Here is a 21,693-nt window from a genome sequence, read left to right on the forward strand (position 1 = left end):
AAATGCATCCTTTATATTTAAGAAAAATGGAAAATTTGATTTGTATGAATAACAATTATTAAAACTCAAATGCAGGAAATTCAGAGTTGAGAAAACAAAACCAACGCACCAGTGCCGTCAGTTCGTGTTCAGTGATGTGTGAAGAGTTAACTAACTGAATACAAGTGGTTAAACGCAAACATTAACAATTACGAGCTCTTGCCCATGTTTATAAATACAAATGTTTGACGTAATGTTTAGAAGATTGTCGTTGTGACTGAATTTTAAGAAAAATTCATATTAGTTCATTTCATTAAACTAAAGTTATTTACATGTAAATGTATGATTAAAAGTATAAATTCAGAATTGTAAACAAAACAGCAATAAAAGTGTGTCCAGACCCCTTTAATAAACATGTTATATTTTTGTTGTTGTTATACTGAATGTATTTAAAATGCATTTAAAAGAAATCTTCACGGTTATGTAAGGCCACCCTTAAAAAAGGTTTGTTTGGAATTGCCCCTTGGGAGGATTCAGACCCATGAGGGAGGGAGGGAAATTTTTTTTTTCAAAATTAAAGTGAAATTAAAAATTGATGATAAATATCTCAATAAGGGATGAACACATTATTTTCTTTCTTTTTGTAAAGGGAATCTTCTATCACCCAGGATTCCACTTTTGCTTAGATCCTACACTTATTAAGTGATTGGTCGGCACATGTCGTAACAGACCAAGAATTAATTGATTAAAAATATCTTCTTATTTTTGGTCAATAAAATTTTTCCAGGAGGGGTCATTTCAATGAGGCGGGAGGCAATTTCCAAACAAACAATAATTTTATTTGGACCTAAGCGCAAACATTTTACGGAGTAAACATTTTTGAACTGTCTTGATGCATTTTCAACCGTTGTGATCTACAGTACATGTTTTATTACCCAAAGGCTGTGGTTTATGCACCCAGTTGGCTTAAAAACTTTAATAAAATCGTTTTAAACTTATCATGTTTGACTTTTTAGCATGAAAGTATATTAGCAAGTATGTTTCTTAACATTTGTTGGCTGAAATAATCATACCTGTTAAGTGTGCATATCATTTTAAAGAACTTCCGTCAGCTAAAACATTTCCTCGTATTTTTTTCTTTACACTGAATAGAGTAATAAAGTTTAAAGTCAATATTTTCTGTTTTACAGAAACTTGCACAGCACATCAAATAAGACGGAGTAAATGTTCAAAACAAAATGTTTGATCAAAAATGGAATGCAAATTGCCTTATTTTTAAAGTAATATCACTTTATCTAGTAGTTGGTTGTAAGTATATACTATACAATAGAAAAAAGTAAACACTTATTGCGATTGGATGTGTAAATTATAAACGCTATTCATATTATCAGTAACTAAGTAAAGTTTATTCTAGTTTCAGTATCCCAGAATCCGACAAGCCGTGGTGTTTACACCTGGATTCATAATTGTACACTTAATGTCAACTGGAGCTCTGAAAATGAAATCAAAGGATGTGTTCTGTATACGTATCGCTTAAAACTCTTTCAGAATGATACAGAAGAAAGAACAATTGATACAACAGCCTTGATGTATTCTAAGGAGGGAATCCTTTCCAATTCTGTGTACCGAGTGGAAATCACGCCCGAAATGAACTGTAATGGCAATTACACTGAGCACAAAACAAGGATAAACACTATCTCGGCATTCCCAGGTATTTGAATCTCTACTATTGATTACAATGATGATATTGATCCTGAAGTTGACTCATTTTATAAATTCAGGATTTAAGTTGAAAATATCGTTGTCGTATGTTTTATTGGAGATCACTGTAAGGTACTTTTGCCAAATTATTTCTGTCAATATTGTCTGTTCTTTCCTATTCTTTTTAGAGCTATAATTGTTTACATATCCAAACAGCAGTTTCTATTGCTTATCTCATTCCTCATCTCCTACAATATGAAGGATATTAAATTTAGTTATTATGGGGGTCATCATTCAAAATCATATATTAAGCTAATAAGGAAAAAAAAAACATAATTATGTGTCAAATATTTATCTCCGTTGAAATATACACACAATGCATAATGTTTAAATATTTTCAAGATATGAGATTTTAAAAGGTTTATATTGATATTGATTTTCAATGATAAGCACACTATTTATTTTACAAAACCTTAGTGAACACAGTACTGTAACCGATGATTATACGCGACATTTTTTTTTCAATTCACGATTAGCCTATAGATGATTAATTAATATCCGCGACTGGGTTTCCCTATTTTATAACCCTTTTAAGTTTTTCCATTCCATTTCTAAAAACTACAAAATTTGTGACGGCTTTACGTGAGCAACGAATATGTGATATGTGGCCAATAGAGCGTAGAAGTGTGAATTCTTATTTTTTAATTCTGCAAGTGGTAATCCAACTTATACCCATAGCTCCCTTTCTTAGCAGGAAATTCTTAAAAAACGTATGTCAATTTTAAATATTTTTTAATATTCCCAACAATCAAAATGAATTTGAATTACCATACCTATACTGGATTCCAAAACTCCATAAAAATCCTTACAAACAAAGATTCAATGTGGGATCCAGTAAATGTTCTACCAAGCCTTTATCTTTACTCCTAACTAAAATATTTACAGAAGTGAAGGAGAAACTTCAGGAGTACTGTACAACATTATATTCGAGAAGTGGTGTAAATCAGTTCAACACTTTATACAACCATTCCTCATGATAAATTTAAGTCCAGGCATTTTGACATCGTAGACAGATGCTATTTAATAGAAATGGTACTCGTAAATACACTTATCTTGTCATTAATGTCATTTGCAAAACTATTTGTCAAAAAGCATTCTGATTGTACACACAAGTACTCTAAGTTGATATTAAAAAGATGTTTGAGTTTCTGATTCACAATATATATGTAGTTTTTGTAGATCAGGTCTTTAAACAATCTGTTGGAATTCCATGGGTACCAATTACGCCCCCTTATTAACAGACCTATTTTTGTATTCATATGAAGCCAGAATTTATTCAAAAACTTCTATATGAGAACAAAAAAACACTTGCTGTGGCCTTCAACTTGACATTTAGATAAATCAACGACGTATTATCAATTAACAATAGATATTTCCATTCATATGTCGACTCGATATATCCCAGTGAGCTTAAAATAAAAGAGACTACAGAGTCTGACACATCTGTTTCATATCTGGATATTTTACTAGAAAAAGACTGTAATGGTAGCCTATCAACAAATCTTTATGATAAACGTGATGACTTCAATTTTTCAAATCGTCAACTTCCCTTTCTTATGTAGCAATATACCCTTATCACCGGCATATGGGGTTTTTGTCTTCCAGTTGATTCGATACGCAAGAGCATGCTCTACTTATGCTTACATATGCTTGTTTACTTACAGTCAAATGCTGACTGACGTAAATAAATGAATAAATAATACCCAGGAACAGAGAAGATAACTTTTCAAAGAATTAATACATTTTCCCTATATAATCAATAGAGCCCCACCTTAACACAAGAACCGCTGACCAGGGGCCATGAAATTCACTTTGGGAAGAGGCATTCTTGCTCATCATAACTATGTACTTACTTAGTTTGTTTTATACAGAGGAACAGAGAAGATTTTTAAAGAAATAATGCATTTTCACCATATAATAAATAAATTCACAATTTTGGAAGAGGCATTCTTGCTCATCATAACTATGTACTCAGTTTGTTTAATACCCAGGAACAGAGAAGAAGTTTTTTAAAGAAATGATGAATTTTCACTATACAATCAATAGAGCCCAACCTAACACCAGAACCCCTGATTCGGTGACCATGATATTCAAAATTTCGGTGGCAGCCTTGCTTGTCATAACCATGCATGTACATGTAGTACATCTACCAAAACCCAGGAACAAAGAAGAAGAAATGAAAAGAATTTTCACTACATAGTCAATAGAGCCCTCACCCCTACACAGAACCCCTGATCCAGGGGTCATGATATTCGAAATTTCATCAGAAGCACCTTTGCTCATCATAACCATACAGATAGTTTTTTTTGTTTAATATACACGGGGAGAGAAGAAGCCTTTTAAAGAATATATGCAATTTCACTATGTTAATAAAGCCCCATCCTAACTTCTGAACCTCTGACCCTGGGGCCATGAATTTCACAATTTAGGTAAAGGACTCTGTTATAATCATGGTTGTCTGCAGTTAGAGTCATAACGATAGCTTGCTGTTTGATGTCCAGGAGTAGAAAAGAAGATTTCTTAAAATTGCGTTTTTATGGTTTTGGCCCCACCCCTCAGGCATCAGGGGGGCAGGGACCATGAAATTCACAATTTTTGCCACCCTTCGCCCAAAATCTATACATAATTTGTTGAAATTGGATAAGCGGTTCCACAGAAGAAGCTGAAAATATTCAAAAGTTTACGACTGACGAACGATGCACGCCGACGGACGAAAACAGATAGCAAAAGGTCACCTGAGTGACTCATGTGAAATAAAAATGTTGGATAAATACATTGTTCCTTTAAAAAAGTCAGTAGTACCCATGATATTTTATAAATGCAGCTCTACTGATCGCGAATTGCTTTTAATCCAAGATTTGATAGCTTAGGGATTGGTATTCAGTAAGTGGCAGATCACTCTTCTTGCAGTATATATATATTTACCACTCGATTGTATTTGCAAGATACAAAACGTTAGATTTTTACTTCATTACTGCAAAATCATTATAATTTTAAGTATTTTAGCATTGAATTCTTAATATTGGATGTCGTCGGTCGTATAACAGCACCTTGATAGGTCGATAAATTGAATACCGCATTATGATAGTTCAACGTTTATATTTACATATTCTCTTATTTAATCTTAAATTCATTCATCTCATTAATTTAGCACCTTTCAGAGCTGGTGGTAAATAGACGAAAGGGCCATTTTGACGTTGAAAGTTAAAAATCGCAAATGAATATCCGAGGGGGAAAATGAAAAATTAATTTTAAACGTACAATCGTTATATTTTAACAACAATTTAATAGGGTAATGGTTTTTAATGAAATGGAGCCAAAACAATTTACATTCTGGTGTTCCTAGTATATCGAAAGTGTATGTAAGTGTATTTATCCTTCAAAATCATACAGCCAATCTGAGTGGTTTAGAGTATACATGTGACGTGCGAAGAGACAATTCGTGATCTCTCCCTCACGCGCAGGGTGACAACTGTGTCGTCTCCCTTCAAAAGTTAAGACAATGAAATTGCGCAAGCGAGTGTGCAGAGTGACAACTGTGTTGTCTCCCTTTAGATTAAAATATAGTGTCGTAAGCAAGATATATATGCAAAACTTCTAACGGTGACGTCAAAGTTGTCTGTTGACATATTTATCTGTTTGACACAATTATATGGAATCCGAGCAGTGGATAAGAGAACACAAAAGGTTTATGTGACATTTTCTACTCATATTCTGGGGATATGGAAATTTAGACATAATAGAAAAAGTTCACTTGAAATTTCTTAAATTTATTCTTAATCTTAAATCTAGTACCCCAAATTGTATGGTGTATGGAGAAACAGATAGATATCCACTGTCAATATTTATAAAATTAAAACTGGTTATGTGCTTGGCAAAAATTTTAACAGCCCATGACAGTTAACTTACAAATGTGATTTATTCATAATTTTATAGGTGTTGTATGGATGGGTCTTTTGTACACCCATAGATAAAATACTTTATTCTTGTGGATTGTGTTATATATGGACAAGTCAAACATTTCATAGCTTTAACTGGCTCAAGTCAATTATTTAAGAAAAAATCAATTTGAACAAGAATGGAGAAGCATTGTTGATTGTTCACCCAAGTGTATTAATTAGAGAATTTTCAAAACAAACTTTGGTTTCGAAAATTATTTGCTGAATTTACTAAAAGATTGAAGAGTTACACTTACAAAACTACGAACATGTAATCATCATTTGCCAATTGAAACAGGTAGATGGAATAATATTGATAGAAATTTAAGAATATGTAGCATTTGTGATTGTAAAACTATTGGTGATGAATTTCAGTATGTTATGAAATGCAAGTACTTTTCGAATGATAGAAAAATATTTCTCCAAAAAAGATATTGTAAAAATTCTAACACTTTCAAGTTTAAAACTTATGAACACAAATAATGTAGAAATACAAAAATCATTGTCCAAATTTATAAAGAAAATTTTCAAAACTGTTTGTCCTTGAATCCTCCATATATATAACTGATTATATGACAGTATTGTTTATTTCATTCTATTTCTTTTTTCTTTATATACATGTCTATTTTTTTTTACCCTTGACTGTAATTTTTGTTTGTATATATGTATCTCTTGTACCAGTGATCTGGTTTAGAGAGAAATAAAGAATAGAATATTAATAACTTAGATCCTTCAGGATAATAAAACAATCATAGACTGTTGAAAAGGGAGTCATCACCAATTATCAGGTCTGAGTAGGGTTCCTACCCGAGGGTGCTGATAATTGGTGATATCCCCTTCTAAACAACCCATATTTTCTACCGCGGCGTGGCAAGGTTTCTTGTGTGTTATAGGGGATTGGAATTCATTAAGAAAAATACACTGAATATAAATATTAACTATATTTGAATGCCAACAAAGAAAACGGTAACATCATATCAATTCTGAAAACATCCACTATACAACTTGCCTCCAATCACTGTCCCACATACGATCATGATATTTATGTGAATAAAATATGACATTGGCAGTGTGACGTTAAATATCCGCGAGCTTTAGTTACTCGCGAATCTCTCGGATATTTCTAGCACGCGTAAAAAATTGGTTTACAGTTACTTTTACATCTATGCATGAGAAGAAAAATGTCACTAATATAATAATCAATTCATGTTTTAGAAATGCAGACAAAAAATATCACCAAAATTGTATCAGAAAATGATGTATTAGAGTGTTCCCTTACGGGAGCTTACCATCCACTGAGTTTTACCTGGCAGCACTTGATTGGACCAGATGAAACCATTGTGAGAAATTTCACAACGTCACTGGTCAGACTCCGAAACGTATCATATAAAGACGTGGGGGTGTACAACTGTACGGTTCAATACAAGCTCTGTGGAACATTAAACCAACAGATGACATCAAGTGGCTCCATTGTCTTCAACGTCAAAGGTAGGAACAACTGTGAACCACCTTTCCTTCGCGTTGATAACTTTCTAGGTTTTCGGGTATCCCAAAAATGTTTTGGTGAACGAGTTTAGAGCTGGTTTTTCAATTTATTAATATATGCATTCTCTGTATAAAGTTTTGTCATTGCGTTCAAATGCATTATTAATTCGGATTAAATTTAAAAAAAAGAATGTGAATTTTCAGACTTACTAATTTTTCATTTTTACAGGACCACCGTTCATAGAGACTTCTATAGGCACTCTTACTCTAAAACCAGGACAAAACATAACAGTAACCTTAAAAATTATATCATTTCCAGCACCTTATGACCAAGTGATCATCAGAAGTCAAGGCAACAATTACGTTAATAATACTGTAAATTACCAAAATACATTAGTGCCACTGAAAGCTTATGGAAAGACAATTGAAGTGGAGGGATATATGGCGCGCCTTACAATGCTGAATATTTCAGAAATGTGGTTTGGAACAAATACCATTATCGTGTCTAATAGCTTTGGAAATCATTCGACCAGTTTCATTATACAGCATTCCTCAGAAAATCATATCTATAATTTCATAGGTATACTACATTAACATATATAGCGACAAATCTCATGTAAAATTAATATCGATCACGGATGTCTGCAACTGATAAATCTACGGGGGGGGGGGGGGGGGGGGAATCAAATCTTAACATAAAGAAACAAAATATTGCGATTAATTGCAAAAGGAGAGGTTTTGGAATTTTGTTGTTGTTTGGGGAATATTAAACGCTTGGGCTTTGGGATTTTGATATAGTTGGGAAATTATCAGGATAGTCTATTTCTCTCTCTTTTTAGCTCACATGAGCTCAAGTTAGCTTTTCTGATCAAAGAGTGTCCGGCGTCCGTCTGTCGTCTGTAAACTTTTCACATTTTCGACTTCATCTCAACAACCAATGGGCCAATTTCAACCAAACTTGCCACAAAGCATCCTTGGGTGAAGGGGAGTCAAGTTTGTTCACAGACAGTGCCTCGAGATATTTAAGAATTCTTGAAAATTTGTTGGCATCTTTTAAAAATCTTCTCAACCACCACTGGGCAAGAAAAGATGAAATTACATACTCTAGATTCAAATTTGTTCATATCAACACCCCCGGGGGTAGGGCGGGGCCACAAGAGGGGTTAAAAGTACCATAGGAATATATAGGAAATATCTTCTTCTCAAGAACAGCTAAGCCATAATTAGACATATTATTACAGAAGTGTATTTTTCCTCTACAGTATTTATTGATATTCTTATTATTTGAATCTTTATTTTTAAAAAATTGCTTCATAGACTTCAATGCAATCTTTGTTAAGTACTTACTGCATAGTTAATAACAGTTTTTCTACTTTCTCTTTGTAAGTTCTTTCCTAGTGTAAAATGCTTTTTAAGTTAATATCAGAGTATTATGTATGTAACATTTAAGAATAGAGGATGGAAACCCTTAAGGGTAATAAAAAGTTATATTAACACCAGTGGCAAGTATCACAGGGAATTATGTTAAGCTCTGGGTGTAGAAAATCTTAAAAAGATTGAGGAGATAGCTGGTTGTTATCTATCAATGGCAATGGGAACCTAGGAGAGAAACACGGTGCAAGTAGTACCTTACCCAGTCCCCACCTCTAGATAAGAGAAAATTTAATTACTGTACTGTGTGATATACCCTCAGACAGAGATGTCTTAATAATCATTCCAATCATTAACTCAGAAAGAGTAAAAGAAAATCTATATATCCTTTGTAAGAGCCTGATTATACACCTTACATAGGAAACATTGAAAGTTGTTCTTCTCAAGAACAACTAAGCCGTTATTAGTCATATTAATACAGAAGCAACCTTAGGTATTGTAGAATCAAGTTTGTTCAAATTATGACCCTCCAGAGGTTGGGGGTACAACAGAAGTTTTGCATAAGAATATATAGGAATCATCTTGATAAAAATCAACAGCAAAGCCATGTTTATTAGTCATGTTATTTTAGAAGCATCCTCAGGTAGGGTAGATTCAAATTTGTTCAAAATTTAAGGAGGGTAGGGTGGGGTCACAATGAGCAATTAGAGTTTTACATAGGAATACATAGGAGGAAAAATCTTTGAAATTCTTCTGTTTAAGAACAAAAAATAAAGCCATGATTAATACTATTGATATAGAAGCATCCTGAGGTAGTATAAATTTAAGTTTAAACCTCCCCCTCACCTAAAACTTTTCTATACTGAACTGATTTCTGCTTCTTCCTAGCAAGTGTGCTAAGGTGGGCGATGTGGCCCACGGGCCTCTTGTTTAAATAAACAATTTTCTGATATTTAAAGTGGGTCAGTTTTTTTTAAAAAGAGGGCGGGGACCTCATAATTGTGAAAGGCAGTTGTCTTTTATATAAAAACGTAATCATTTTCAAATGCACCTCCTCACTTCCCCCAAAAAACATACACTAGGACTGTCTGGCAGAAAACCATTTTCTTTAAACTTTTTTCATATCCTCCTAAAACTTCAGCAAGACTAGTGTAAAAAAAAAATCAAGCGCAGAACCTAATCACCCCTTCTTACATATTGTTATTTCTCTAATATTTGTCTCCAATGTCATATACATTAGGGTATATTCTAAGTATTGAATACCTTGATTTTGCTAAAAAAAAAAAAAAGATCTTTGTAAGAGAAAAATAGGTTAATGAAATCAAATCATTTGAGTGACGTTATTGTTATGACTATAAAGTCTGTGTTTTATTTTTTTGCCTCTGTGTGTGTGTGTGTGAGTGTGTGTGTGTGTGTGTGTGTGTGTGTGTGTGCGAATAGGTAGGTAGGTATTTAAAAGATGGGTTGACCGTAGACAGAGAAAAAAACTTGGAATGGCCTTTTGAAAAAAATCGTTGACTTAATAAAAATAATTTTCATGTCCATTAAAGTGGAATTATTTTTCAAATAAAGAAATAAATAAATTCAAATTTATAAACAAAACGACAAAAAGTGTGTCTTATTTCAATCACTTTATCGACTCAATATTATAACTCATTAGGTTTGTTAGTGACCGTCAGACTTTCTACGTAAACATTTCAGTCTGAGGGAACTTTTTTTCTTATGTATCTTTTAGTTAAAGTTCTGAAGGAAAATATGTATCTTCTGGCTGGAATTGGAGGAGGGATTCTCGTTTTGTTCATCATCGTATTGGTTATTACTTGCAAGAAGAAAAGTAAGTCTGACCTTTGATTCTATTTCTAATAACTATAATATGATAAAGATTTGTATTCAAAGACATAAACATGTGCAACATGTTTTTATTTCAGAAGGAAAAACTAACCTTTCATTAAACAGCGATACGTGAGTATTCTAGAAAGTAGCATTTTAATTGAAATAATCAATGAATGGCTGATCCCCTCTTAAAAAGTATACAAACATTTTTTTTTAGGTTTGTTTGTTTGTTATTTAGCATCCCTTTCGAGAATGTTTCACTCATATGGAGACGCCACCATTTGCCGGTGGAAAACTGCAAATTTTGAATTTACTCGGCACTCAAGGCCATTGAGCAGTGAGGGATCTTTTTCGTGCAAGCATCTACTGCGACACGGGACCTCGGTTTATGCGATCTCATCCAAAGGACCGGTCTCCACGTCCCACAGTGGGATTCGAACCCGCGACGTAAGGATCAACTCCTTACTCTGCGACTCTAGCACGCGGGCGACAATATACAAACATGTATATGAGATCAAATTAGGCCAGTTTTAGGTAATGCAGACCAAGGAGGAAATATTCCTTTTCGGAGAAGTTGGTTTTGTTTTGTTCTACATACCATGTGAGAATTAGACATCACCAGCTTTAGGCAAAGTTCCACATATTTTGACCTATGCACGGATCTTAAGGTCTAAGATGAGAGGGTTCTTCATTGTGCCAGCGCCTACTGCAATACGGGGCCTACGTTGTTAAGATCATATTCAATTATTAGACGTCTAAAGAACAAGGTACGGTTTCCATACAAATCTTGCCCGCTGTTTTTTCTTAAAAATGAAAGTGGTGTAAAAAATTTAAATTCATGCTTTCTGAATCATTGAAATTCCATGCAGAAAGATCATACAAATTATTTTTCTCACATGACCTTCTAAATGCTAATTGTGACGTCATAAACTTGAGCATTTTCCTGTAAATTCTTAAAACGTTGCAAAAGACACCAATTTTCAATGGAATTTTCTTTCAGATAATATTGTCCACAGGCATCGCCCACAAAGATTTTGAGATATGTGATTTTTTGTAGAATTTTACACAACATATCTGAAAATTAAGGTAGGCAACGGCTGTGGACACTATTTTCTTAAGGAAAATAACCCTTCAAATGGGTCATTTTGAGGCTCTTTCTGTTTAAAATAGAGAAATACTTTAAAAATTAATGACCTCATATTTCCAGAATGGTACTCCTCCATGCCATATTCTTTCCTGATTTATCAGTCATATACTCAACTAATATTTGAGCCAGTTTCAAAACTGTTTGAAAACATTAAATTTTAAGGGCACAATAAAGCTAAAACTGTACCTTCTTCTTTGTTGCGGCACTAGATGCGTGATTTGAGCAAGCGTCCTAACCATTGTCCTAACCTGGCTATAGTGATCGGTGCTACCTATTATAATTTCCTTGGTACACAAATGAAAAGATCTAAAATGTCTGATTTGAATTTATCCCTTCTAAGTGTGTTCTTCTAGATAAGTTTCTATTCGATTTAATTTGTTCAATATTTTTATATATCTTCTGGATACTTTTGTTTTAGTAAGCATTACGAAGAATCGGGAGTTGCAACAGTAGGTGAACGGATGTATTCAAGACCCTTTTCGTTGAGCAATACGAAAAAAGAAGAAGGTAATTATTGAAACTCTGTACATTTCATATCGTCGTGCTGTGGAATAAGTTGACAATGATGATGATACTGATCCTAATTTGTGAAGTCTGAAGTAAACATGTTTGCTGTGGCTTAATGGTAAAACTTAATCTGTATCTTAACTTAAACATCGGTTAGTATAAAATGATTTACCATTATCAGGGTTTGTCTGTGGTCAGACTAATGATTTTTTAATTGCTTTGTGACCCTATTTTTATGATTTTTTTCCCCAGTCAAAATACAAGAGCCCAGATTTGACTTAGAATATCGTTCATATTTATTTAGCAAAAAAGGTCAGTTGATTGGTTAGTTTTTGTATTTCTGCGAAAAATGTTTTGCTTTATCCACAGCTAGACATCATACTGTATATGAAATGCCGGCCTTTACTTAAATTTTGTTTAAGGCTTAAGGTTATTTTATCATGTCGATGTCAAAATTATTGTGGCGAAAATTTAAGTACAGTGTACTAAGGACCCATTTTTGATGCCTCGCAAACATCAATTGGTTATGATAGGCCACAGAAAATTAACAATAAGGAAATACGCTTCTCGAATTGAATTTTATCATATTTATACCATATTAATTAATGTAATCGAATTCATAATCTATAGGGAAATGACATAGGATCTTCATATAAAGCACTTCATTCATTCTTCGAACAACTTGTTTTTTCTATATTTTTCGAATTTCAAAAAGGTCAACCAAACATTAAATAGCCTCGTTGTGACGATGCCATGCATACGAAGTAGAATTGCGATCGTTTATATTCCTTTTTAAGACGCAAAATAGATAGTTACTTGTATTAGAAATGCTTTGGTGTGTTGGATGGGATATTTTACAGCTTACACCGTGTAAAATATGAGTCAATCTAGGAAGTGAATGTTAGATATGGTTTAAGACAAACCGCTTTTGTTTCAACACATGTGAGGTCTAAAAAGATTTAAACTTTAAATTGCGTATAAAGTGCAGATATCTTTATTGAAAAGAAATATTTTAATGTTATGTGCACTTATTGGAAAAAGGAAAAGAAAACCATATGACACGTGTATGCAATAAAAGATGTTGCTAATAAAGTTAATAGCCATTCAATGACGACCACCAAGAAATTTTGTGAATTAACAGAGACACCCATCTTACTGCAAAAATGGAAGGTTTGTTAGCAACATTTTTACTTCAATTTAGCTTAATGGAATGTAAAACAAAAATGCACTAGTAGATACATGTCTTTCTCAGTATCTTGTATGCAATCTCTAGAGTCGGACATGGAATGCTCAATTTAAGAAAGACCAATAACTATATACATGTAAAGCATAGCACTGTGCACTAAAATGTCAATTAAGGGTAATGAAAGCAGAGTTTCAATGAGGAGCATAATAATACTAAATTTTACCTTCCTTATTTACAGGGAAACAGAAGTTGCCAAGGGCACTTATTTTTATGCATGCATCAATATTCCTTGTACCATCTTAACTCTGGTTGTAATTGGATAATCAAAATTTCATTTTTTTTGTCATAGGAAAGGGATACTTCAATCATTGTTAAGCAAGATAATACAATGCATAATGAGGTGAAAGAGAACAATTAACAAATACAATACAAGGAACATTTTCTGTTAGCTACTTCAGCACGAGAAATATCAGCACCTATAATCATTATCACAAGTATCAGCCAAGAAAACATCGTTATTGCCAGCAGGATAACTAGAAGTACTAGCACATGCATTATTAACATTCAATTCAGTGGGAACCCCCTTTTTTTTTTTTTTTTTTTTTTTTTTACAAAGAATTTGTACTGAAAGAAGCTCGACCCCCCTTCCCCACGGAATAGGATTTTCGGGTTTTGACAATTTTCTTTTTTGTTCTTCTTTTTTTTTGGTTGTCAAGTTGTTTTCAGGTTTGGAATTTTTTTTCTCTTACAATTAGTCCTCCCCCCACTTTCCATGTGCTTCCGACGCCTATGTTAGACAAATTATTTCAGCACAATCTTGTATTTTGCTAACAACTGTTTGAAAACGATAAGTCTGTTCTTAATTTAAGTATATAGGAGATATACGTAGAAACCATTCGCAATTGTTTAGAAAATAAATGCTGCATCTGCCTCTTGTTGCTTACTGGCATCGATGCTTTCTTCGTTAGCATTGGTACATTTAAATCGGCATTGGGTAAAACTTGTTAATTAGGAATCATAGGATCCTTATACATGTACTTTAGTTTCTTAAAACCGAGACTCTTATATCTAATTTAAAAAAAGTTGAAATATCAGGGATAGGGAACAAACATAGCTTCCTTATAAAAAAAAATTTCCATCTATCCAAGTTCCTTACAAGCAGGTTTTATTGTATTAGTTTCAAAATTTAGTTGTAAAAATTTCAAAATTTTAAGCAAGTAATCAGCAAGCTTAATGAATTATTGAAATCATCACTAAAGAAATGAGCAATAATTGTGAAATATGAAAGATTTATGTACATTTAGAATGTTGGCAATGATAACTAAACGACTTGCAATTTACTAAGAGAAGAATGCACTAACTTGGAATAAGCCGGGCAGTAATTAAATACCTTCTCCAAAACATTTATTTACAAGGAAACTGAATATTATTCAGAATATTAAGCGAATTCACCCAATTTTGAGGATCTCAATTGGACATTGCACATTCTGACCAGGATGAATTTGATATAAAATATCTGGAACATGATTGGCGTTCAAGTATTTGATAATGAAGAACTTCCTACAAAGGGTCTAAAATAAGTGAGCTTATTCGTAGCTGTTAGGTGAAGAATGATGATGCTGAATATTTTGATTTTTAAAAAATGTTTAATAAGTCAATGAATAAAGGTTTCATTTGTACTGAATTATTTAAAGTTCTTCAATTACTGTTTGCATCATAACAATGGATACTTTTAAATTTTGAATACATTTTATAGGTGTGCATTTTCTACGCACAATAAGTTAAACCGGGAAGAGAAACCTTTGAAATACAAGTATCCTTTACACGATTCTGCTCATTTTCTCGCTATGATAGGCCACAGATTTTTTTTAAATGTCCCTATTCCATAGTAAAGAATAACTTTTGTCTTTGAAGAAATAGAACACGAGGGTAGAGGGCTATGAACTTTCCTCAGTAGCTCCCATAAGAATTTCATATTGTATACATCGTAAATATGTAGTTGAAATGTGCTTTTCAAAAATCTAAATCATTCAAAAGCGTTTCAGCTAAATTATACAAAAAATTACACAAATTATGTTTTAAGTGTTGTATTTAGGATTTAACCACAGATGGATAGTTGTTTTCATAATACTTCGCAGATTCTACAAAATAGGGATCTGAAATCAAGTAAAGAGTTTAATAACTAATATTTGACATGATCTTTATTCTACCAGACCATTACAATTATATAATAGAACAAACATATTTAATAAGTACCTCCATCCCTGTTCCACCATACCCTACTGGTAAAAATTAGAATCAAGTCAAGCAAATACTCTCGGTTGTTTGTTCAAAGTTAGAATCTCTTAACAATGGTAAAACGTGGATGTTTAAGATCATTGTTTTCATATTTTAGATGTTCAGAAATTGACTGTTCGAGAAGAGCCCATAGAACTGGAACAAAGACAGTGTGCCAGGTAAGGCATTTTATACCGAAACTGACATACATGTACATGTAGGAATTGTTTTATCCTTATCGCAATCATATTGCTGTATTTCCATCTCTAAATACATATATCCTCTTTACTTTTGTAGTATGTTCAGTTGTGATGGATTTGACGCGGATGAGTTTCAGATGGATAAAATATTGTATGATAACCACTTTGCTCCAGGATACAAATAATAAAAAATATATATGTTCAAAATTTTATGATGGCTTCACATCGGAAATGTATATTTCATGCTTATATAATAAAATTGAAATCTTATGAAAATAAACATATAATCTGAATGATGTATAAATGTAATAATTTATACAGGATTCTTATAATTGAAAATGTGCAATAATTCCTGCATATAATGTACATGTAAAAGGAAACATGACTTATTGTATTTCTCCCATTTCTAAGAAATTTTATTTAATAAATGTTATTTGAAATACAGACGTTTGATTCTTTTAAATACATACATTTATTTCTTTTTTTCTTCTGAATGAAATACTGCGAACACTGATTGAAAGAAAATGAAGGCAATTTAATGCAGATAATTGTCAGAGGCATTCTTGCTGGCATTCTTTCTCCTAAAAAATTCGATTAAGTTCGTGTAAACATCTTAAAAGACCTTTAGTCAGGGAGCTGGAAAAAATAGTTCGAGGAACTGGTGAATAACAAATATCCACATTCCATTTTTTCCATTTTGACCGATAAAGATGAACAACAGATATTTAGCAATTAGCAATCTCCTATCAGAGACAATAAGTGACTAGCTCGTTTTTTTTTTTTGGGGGGGGGGGGGGTTGTATGTATTATAATAATACAATTTTTAGCCAAAAAAGATCTGCTATTGGAATTATGAGAGAAGCCATGAATAGAGACTTTTTTAAAAAAGGGAGGGTTAAAAGCTCAGTCTTTGTTGCTAACTTGTTTTGCTAACTCACATTCTCTTCTAATGGATATTTCTTCAGATTTCTATGTCTGCAACATACTCTATAACATACCAAACACAAGAGACAAAGCTCTGAATGTCACTTGTATATTGAATCTGACCTAATGCGTACTTACTTCCTGCTAAAGCATGAAGCGTTGCTTAAGTATATGTAATACTTGTTACCACATTCGTATCTAATTTGATATACTTTCTTGTTGATACTTCTTTTATATTCGTTTCCATTCGTACAAAAGTGATTTTACGAAAGTTTTCCAAATGAAGTCTGAATATAAAGAACAGTTATCATTCTCAAAATTCCAAATAAATAATACAAATTATGAGCAGAGCCAACACGAACCCCTGAAAAAAGAGGTGGGATCAGGTGCCATGGAAGAGTAAGCATCTCCTGCCGACCGGCCAAACCCGCCGAGTGCTCTCTGCCATGCATGCTCGGGTAAACGGAAAATCCGTTGACAATTCAGTGTGTGAATAAAGACAAAACAATTTGTATGAAAAACGTCAGTCAACAAGAGTCCTATCAACAGATTGTATTTGAAAACATCCTTGTATCATCAACACATTTGCCTATAGCCGGCCTTTTTTTTAAAAAAAAAATGGAAATCTTTCTTTCGTAGAACCTGCTCTTGCATATCAAATCAACTGGTAGACATAAACTCGATATGCTAGTGATAATGGTATATTGCTATATAAGAGTAAGGGAAGTTGATGATTGAAAAATTGAAGTCATCACGTATATTATAAAATTAAGTTGCCAGTTTGCCCTCAATGTCAGTAAAACATACAAATATGAATAGATTTTTCAGACTTTTTAGCTCACCTGAGCTGAAAGCTCAAGTGAGCTTTTCTGATCACATTTTGTCTGTAGTCCGTCCGTCTATAAACTTCTCACATTTTCGACTTTTTTCCAGAACCACTGGGCCAATTTCAAACAAACTTGCAACAAAGCATCCTTTTGTAAAGGGAGTTCAAGTTTGTTCAAATGAAAGGCTACGCCCTCTTCCAAGGGGGGATAATTAAGAATTGGTAAAAATTTGGTGTAATCTTTTAAAAATCTTCTCATCAAGAACCATTGGGCAAGAAAAGTTGAAACTTATGTGAAACCTTCATTACATAGTGTAGATTCAAGTTTGTTCAAATCATGACCCCCGGGTGTAGGGTGGGACCACAATGGGGGATCAAAGTTTTACATAGGAATGTATAGAAAAAAAAATTAAAAATCTTCTTCTCAAAAACAACAGCCACAATTAGTCATATTGAGATGGAATCATCCTCAGCTAGTGTTGATTCAAGTTTGTTCAAATCATGACCCCCGGGGGTAATGTGGGGCTACAATGAACGTTGAAGTTTTACATAGAAATATATAGGAAAAATCTTTTAAAAATCTTCCCAAGAAGAACAAAGCGACAATTAGTCATATAGATATGGAATCATCCTCAGGTAGTGTAGATTCCAGTTTGTTCAAATCATGAACCCCGGGGGTAGGGTCGGGCCATAATGGGGAATTTAAGTTTTACATAGGAATATATAGAAAAAATCTTTTAAAATCTTCTTCTCAAGAACAACAAAGCTACGATTATTCATATTGAATATGGAATCATCCTCAGGTAGTGTAGATTCAAGTTTTTTTTTTAAATCATGACCCCTGGGGGTAGGTTGGGGCCACAATGGGGGACCAAAGTTTTACATAGGAATATATAGGAAAAATCTTGTAAAATCTTTTCAGGAACAGGAAAGCCATGATCAGTCATACTGATATGGAAGCATCCCTAGGTATTGTAGATTCAAGTTTGTTCAACGCATTCTCAAGTAGTAGGGTAGGGCAGTAATGGGGGATCAAAGTTTTACAAAAGAACATATATAGGAAATATCTTTAAAAATCTTCTTCTCAAGAACAACAAAGCCATTATGAGTCATATTGATATGGACGCATCCTCAGGTAGTGTAGATTCAAGTTTGTTCAAATCATGACAGGCGATCAAAGCATTACATATGAATATATAGAAGAAATCTGCTGACGAAGAACAACAGGGCCATATTGACTCAGGTGAGGGTTGTGGCCCATGGGCCTCTTGTTGATGTCTTCATATTCAACTTAGGAAAGGAGATAGATGTTGTTAATTGATAAAACATCCTCGATATATACCAAACGTATAACGTTAAATGTCAAAATTGAAGGATACAGCGAGAGAATTGTTCTTTTCATGTAGAGGTTTTTGAACAAGATATACAAATAAACGTCTTCAATTTTTACTGGAGAAGCAGTTGTCTATATATGTTATAAAGTCTGGTCTTTAATTTATTTGGGGAATAGATGTATGAAAATGAGAAAAGGCGAAGATAACAAACAGTGATCGATCTCAAAAAAAATCTACAAACAATACATATCTGTGAGCAAGACATAAAACCACGACCCCCGAAAATTCCAGAGGTGGTATCAGGCGCCTAGGAGGAGTTAGCATCCCCTGTTGACTCGTCACACCCACCGTGAGCCTTATGTAACGAGCATAGAATTTGCAAAATGCTAATTTCAAACGAGATTGTTGAAATTCTTTAACATCAACCTATTTGTCAGTAGTCTGCCTCAGATTAAAAAATGACAGTACTCAGAGCATGCTTTTGAGTATGGAATCATTAGGGAGACGGAAAAACCATATGCAGGTGATGGAGGGATATTACTACATAAATAAGTAAAGTGGACGATGGAAATGCTGAAGTCATCTCGTTTTTTCATCTAGTTTTGTTGTTAGTTAGCCCTTATCGTTTAGAATCAGTAAAACATCCAAATATGGAACAGATGTGACAGACTCTTTGGTGTTTTTTATTTCCAGATTACTGGGGATATAACGAGTCAAATCAACTTATTTGTAAGTAGCCTGCTTCATTCTAGAAATTGATCATACATGTACATAGAACTTACCCTTGAGTATCGAATGAACAGGGAGGCGTAAACTCTATATCAGACCTCTTATGGAAACTTATTAAGTCGCCATGGTGCCTAGGATTTCCAGTTGGCGAATAGATTCTAACACTTCCTTAACTATTCTAAATTTTTAACAAAATCTATATCATTTATAAACTAATGTTTTGCCAGTCACTTTTGTGCTTTTTATTTCGAGTTTAATGGGGCATATCGAATCAACGCAGGACTGGAAATAAATATTGCTAATTGATAAAACGTCCCGGATATATCTGAATGTAGAATTGAAGGTAACAGCAAGAGACTTCTTTTCATGATGAAGTTTTTAAAATGAATTTTGATTCATAAGAAAACAATAACAAGTCTGCTAAAGACGGGGCATAAATAGTACCCATGAGAATTCCAACAGATTGAAGCAAACTTGGTTTCTAAATATTACAGTCGTTTAGCCATTTCCGAATAAGGTACCGATTTGACGGTGCTATAAATATACGCAGGCGTTCTTTGAAATCTAACTTGTTCGTCAAAATAGTCAATATACCTCTGGTTTTAAATGTACCGTATTTCCAATTCGAAAAGACCTTTGACTGTCAAAATTCGTAACTGGCCAAACGACTGTACGTGTTGTCAATCAGAAACTCAAGCATCCTTTTGATAGCAACTTTTGAGTATTTGTGTGTAACATATTAAGAATAAGTTTGCAGATGAACAATGACAAGGTACATGAATGTTATTCACATGTTCCATTTTTATTAAAGAAACAGTTGTCTTTGATGTCAAAGAGCCTAATCTTTACTTTTTCGCGAGGAATGGTTGTGTAGTGTTGAAAAGTCATACGTTTTAATGCTACTGATTTTGGTAAACAATTGCGTGACTTCAAACTTCCTAAAAGTTCCTTAGAGTTTTTGACTTCATTCATATGCAATTTCCAATCAATCGTTCTTATTTCTACACAGAAAACAAAATGGATATTGGATGATGATTCTCAAATGATAAATGCAGGATATTCAAACTTTTTATTTTCAAAATGTCATAATTAAAGACACTTTTGTTATTTAAAAAAAATAATTTGAATCGTTTGAATTTTTTGTTTTCAGTGTTTTTTTTAATTTCGTAAAAATCATTGATCAATGAAATGTTTTGAAAGATTCCTGAGAAGATGATTTAAATGATTTCTACTATGTATTCCAATATTAAACTATGATCACCATCCTATACCCAGAGGTCATGATTTGAACAAATTTGAATCTACACTACCTGAGGATGCTTCCATATAAACATGACTAATCACTGCTTTGCTGTTCTTGCGAAGAAGATTTTTAAAGATTCTTCAAATGTATGCTTATGTTAAACTTTAATCGGTCATTGTGGCCAAACCCTACCCCTGGGAGTCAGTATTTGAACAAACTTTCATCTACACTACATGAGGATGCTTCCTTATAAATTTGACTAATCATGGCTTTGCTGTTCTTGAGAAAATTTAAAAGAATTTGTCTTATGTATTCCTATGTAAAACTTTTATCGGTGATTGTGGCACCGCTTTACCCAGCGGACTTGATTTAGACCAACTTGAGTCTACACTACCAGAGGATGCTTTCATATTAAGATGATTAATCTTGACTTTGCTGTTCTTGAGAGGAAGATTTTTTTTTCTATCTATTTCAATGTTAAATGATCGGTCATTGTGACCACACCCTATCCCTGGAAGTCAGTATTTGAACAAATTTCTTAAATCTACACTACCTGAGGATGTTCCAACTAAATAACACCAAACATGACTTTGCTGTTCTTGAGAAGATTTTTCTTATGTATTCCTATGTTAAACTTTTATCGGTCATTGTGGCCCCACCCTACTCCTGGGGGTCATGATATGAACAAATTTTAATCTGCATTACCGAGAATACTTCCATATATATATGACCAACCATGGTTTTGCTGTCTTTAAGAAAAAAGATTTTTAAAGATTCCCCCCTGTTTTCCTTTGTAAAACTTTAATTACCCATTGTGCCTCCCCCCCCCCCCCACCGCCGAGGGTCAAAATGTGAACAAATTTGAATCTGCACTACCTGAGGATGATTCCACATAAGTTTTATATTTTCCAGTGGTTCTTAGGTAGAAGATTTTCAAAGATGCCATTATTTTT

General features: G+C 33.4%; 1 protein-coding gene across 1 annotated transcript; it reads left to right on the top strand.

Annotated features, from left to right (window-relative positions):
• The first annotated feature begins 1,407 nt into the window (after positions 1-1,407).
• Positions 1,408-16,021, top strand: LOC133173427 (uncharacterized). Its single transcript, XM_061308411.1, has 8 exons — positions 1,408-1,690; positions 6,894-7,166; positions 7,393-7,743; positions 10,270-10,368; positions 10,463-10,496; positions 11,933-12,021; positions 15,603-15,663; positions 15,782-16,021. The coding sequence occupies exons 1-8, from the start codon at positions 1,567-1,569 to the stop codon at positions 15,867-15,869; spliced, it is 1,119 nt and encodes a 372-aa protein (XP_061164395.1). The 5' UTR covers positions 1,408-1,566; the 3' UTR covers positions 15,870-16,021.
• Positions 16,022-21,693: the final 5,672 nt, after the last annotated feature.

This window comes from Saccostrea echinata, unplaced genomic scaffold, assembly GCF_033153115.1.
Source record: "Saccostrea echinata isolate AGI-Se365-2 ecotype Australia unplaced genomic scaffold, CSIRO_AGI_Sech_v1 ptg000056l, whole genome shotgun sequence".
In the NCBI taxonomy this organism is placed as follows: Eukaryota; Metazoa; Mollusca; class Bivalvia; order Ostreida; family Ostreidae; genus Saccostrea; species Saccostrea echinata.

Excerpts from the sequence above, each read along its gene's own strand:
- LOC133173427 (XM_061308411.1), top strand. The coding sequence starts at position 1,567 with ATGTATTCTAAGGAGGGAATCCTTTCCAATTCTGTGTACCGAGTGGAA. Across the intron at positions 7,167-7,392 it reads CATTGTCTTCAACGTCAAAG|GACCACCGTTCATAGAGACT; the intron begins GTAGGAACAACT and ends TCATTTTTACAG. Across the intron at positions 10,497-11,932 it reads CTTTCATTAAACAGCGATAC|TAAGCATTACGAAGAATCGG; the intron begins GTGAGTATTCTA and ends CTTTTGTTTTAG.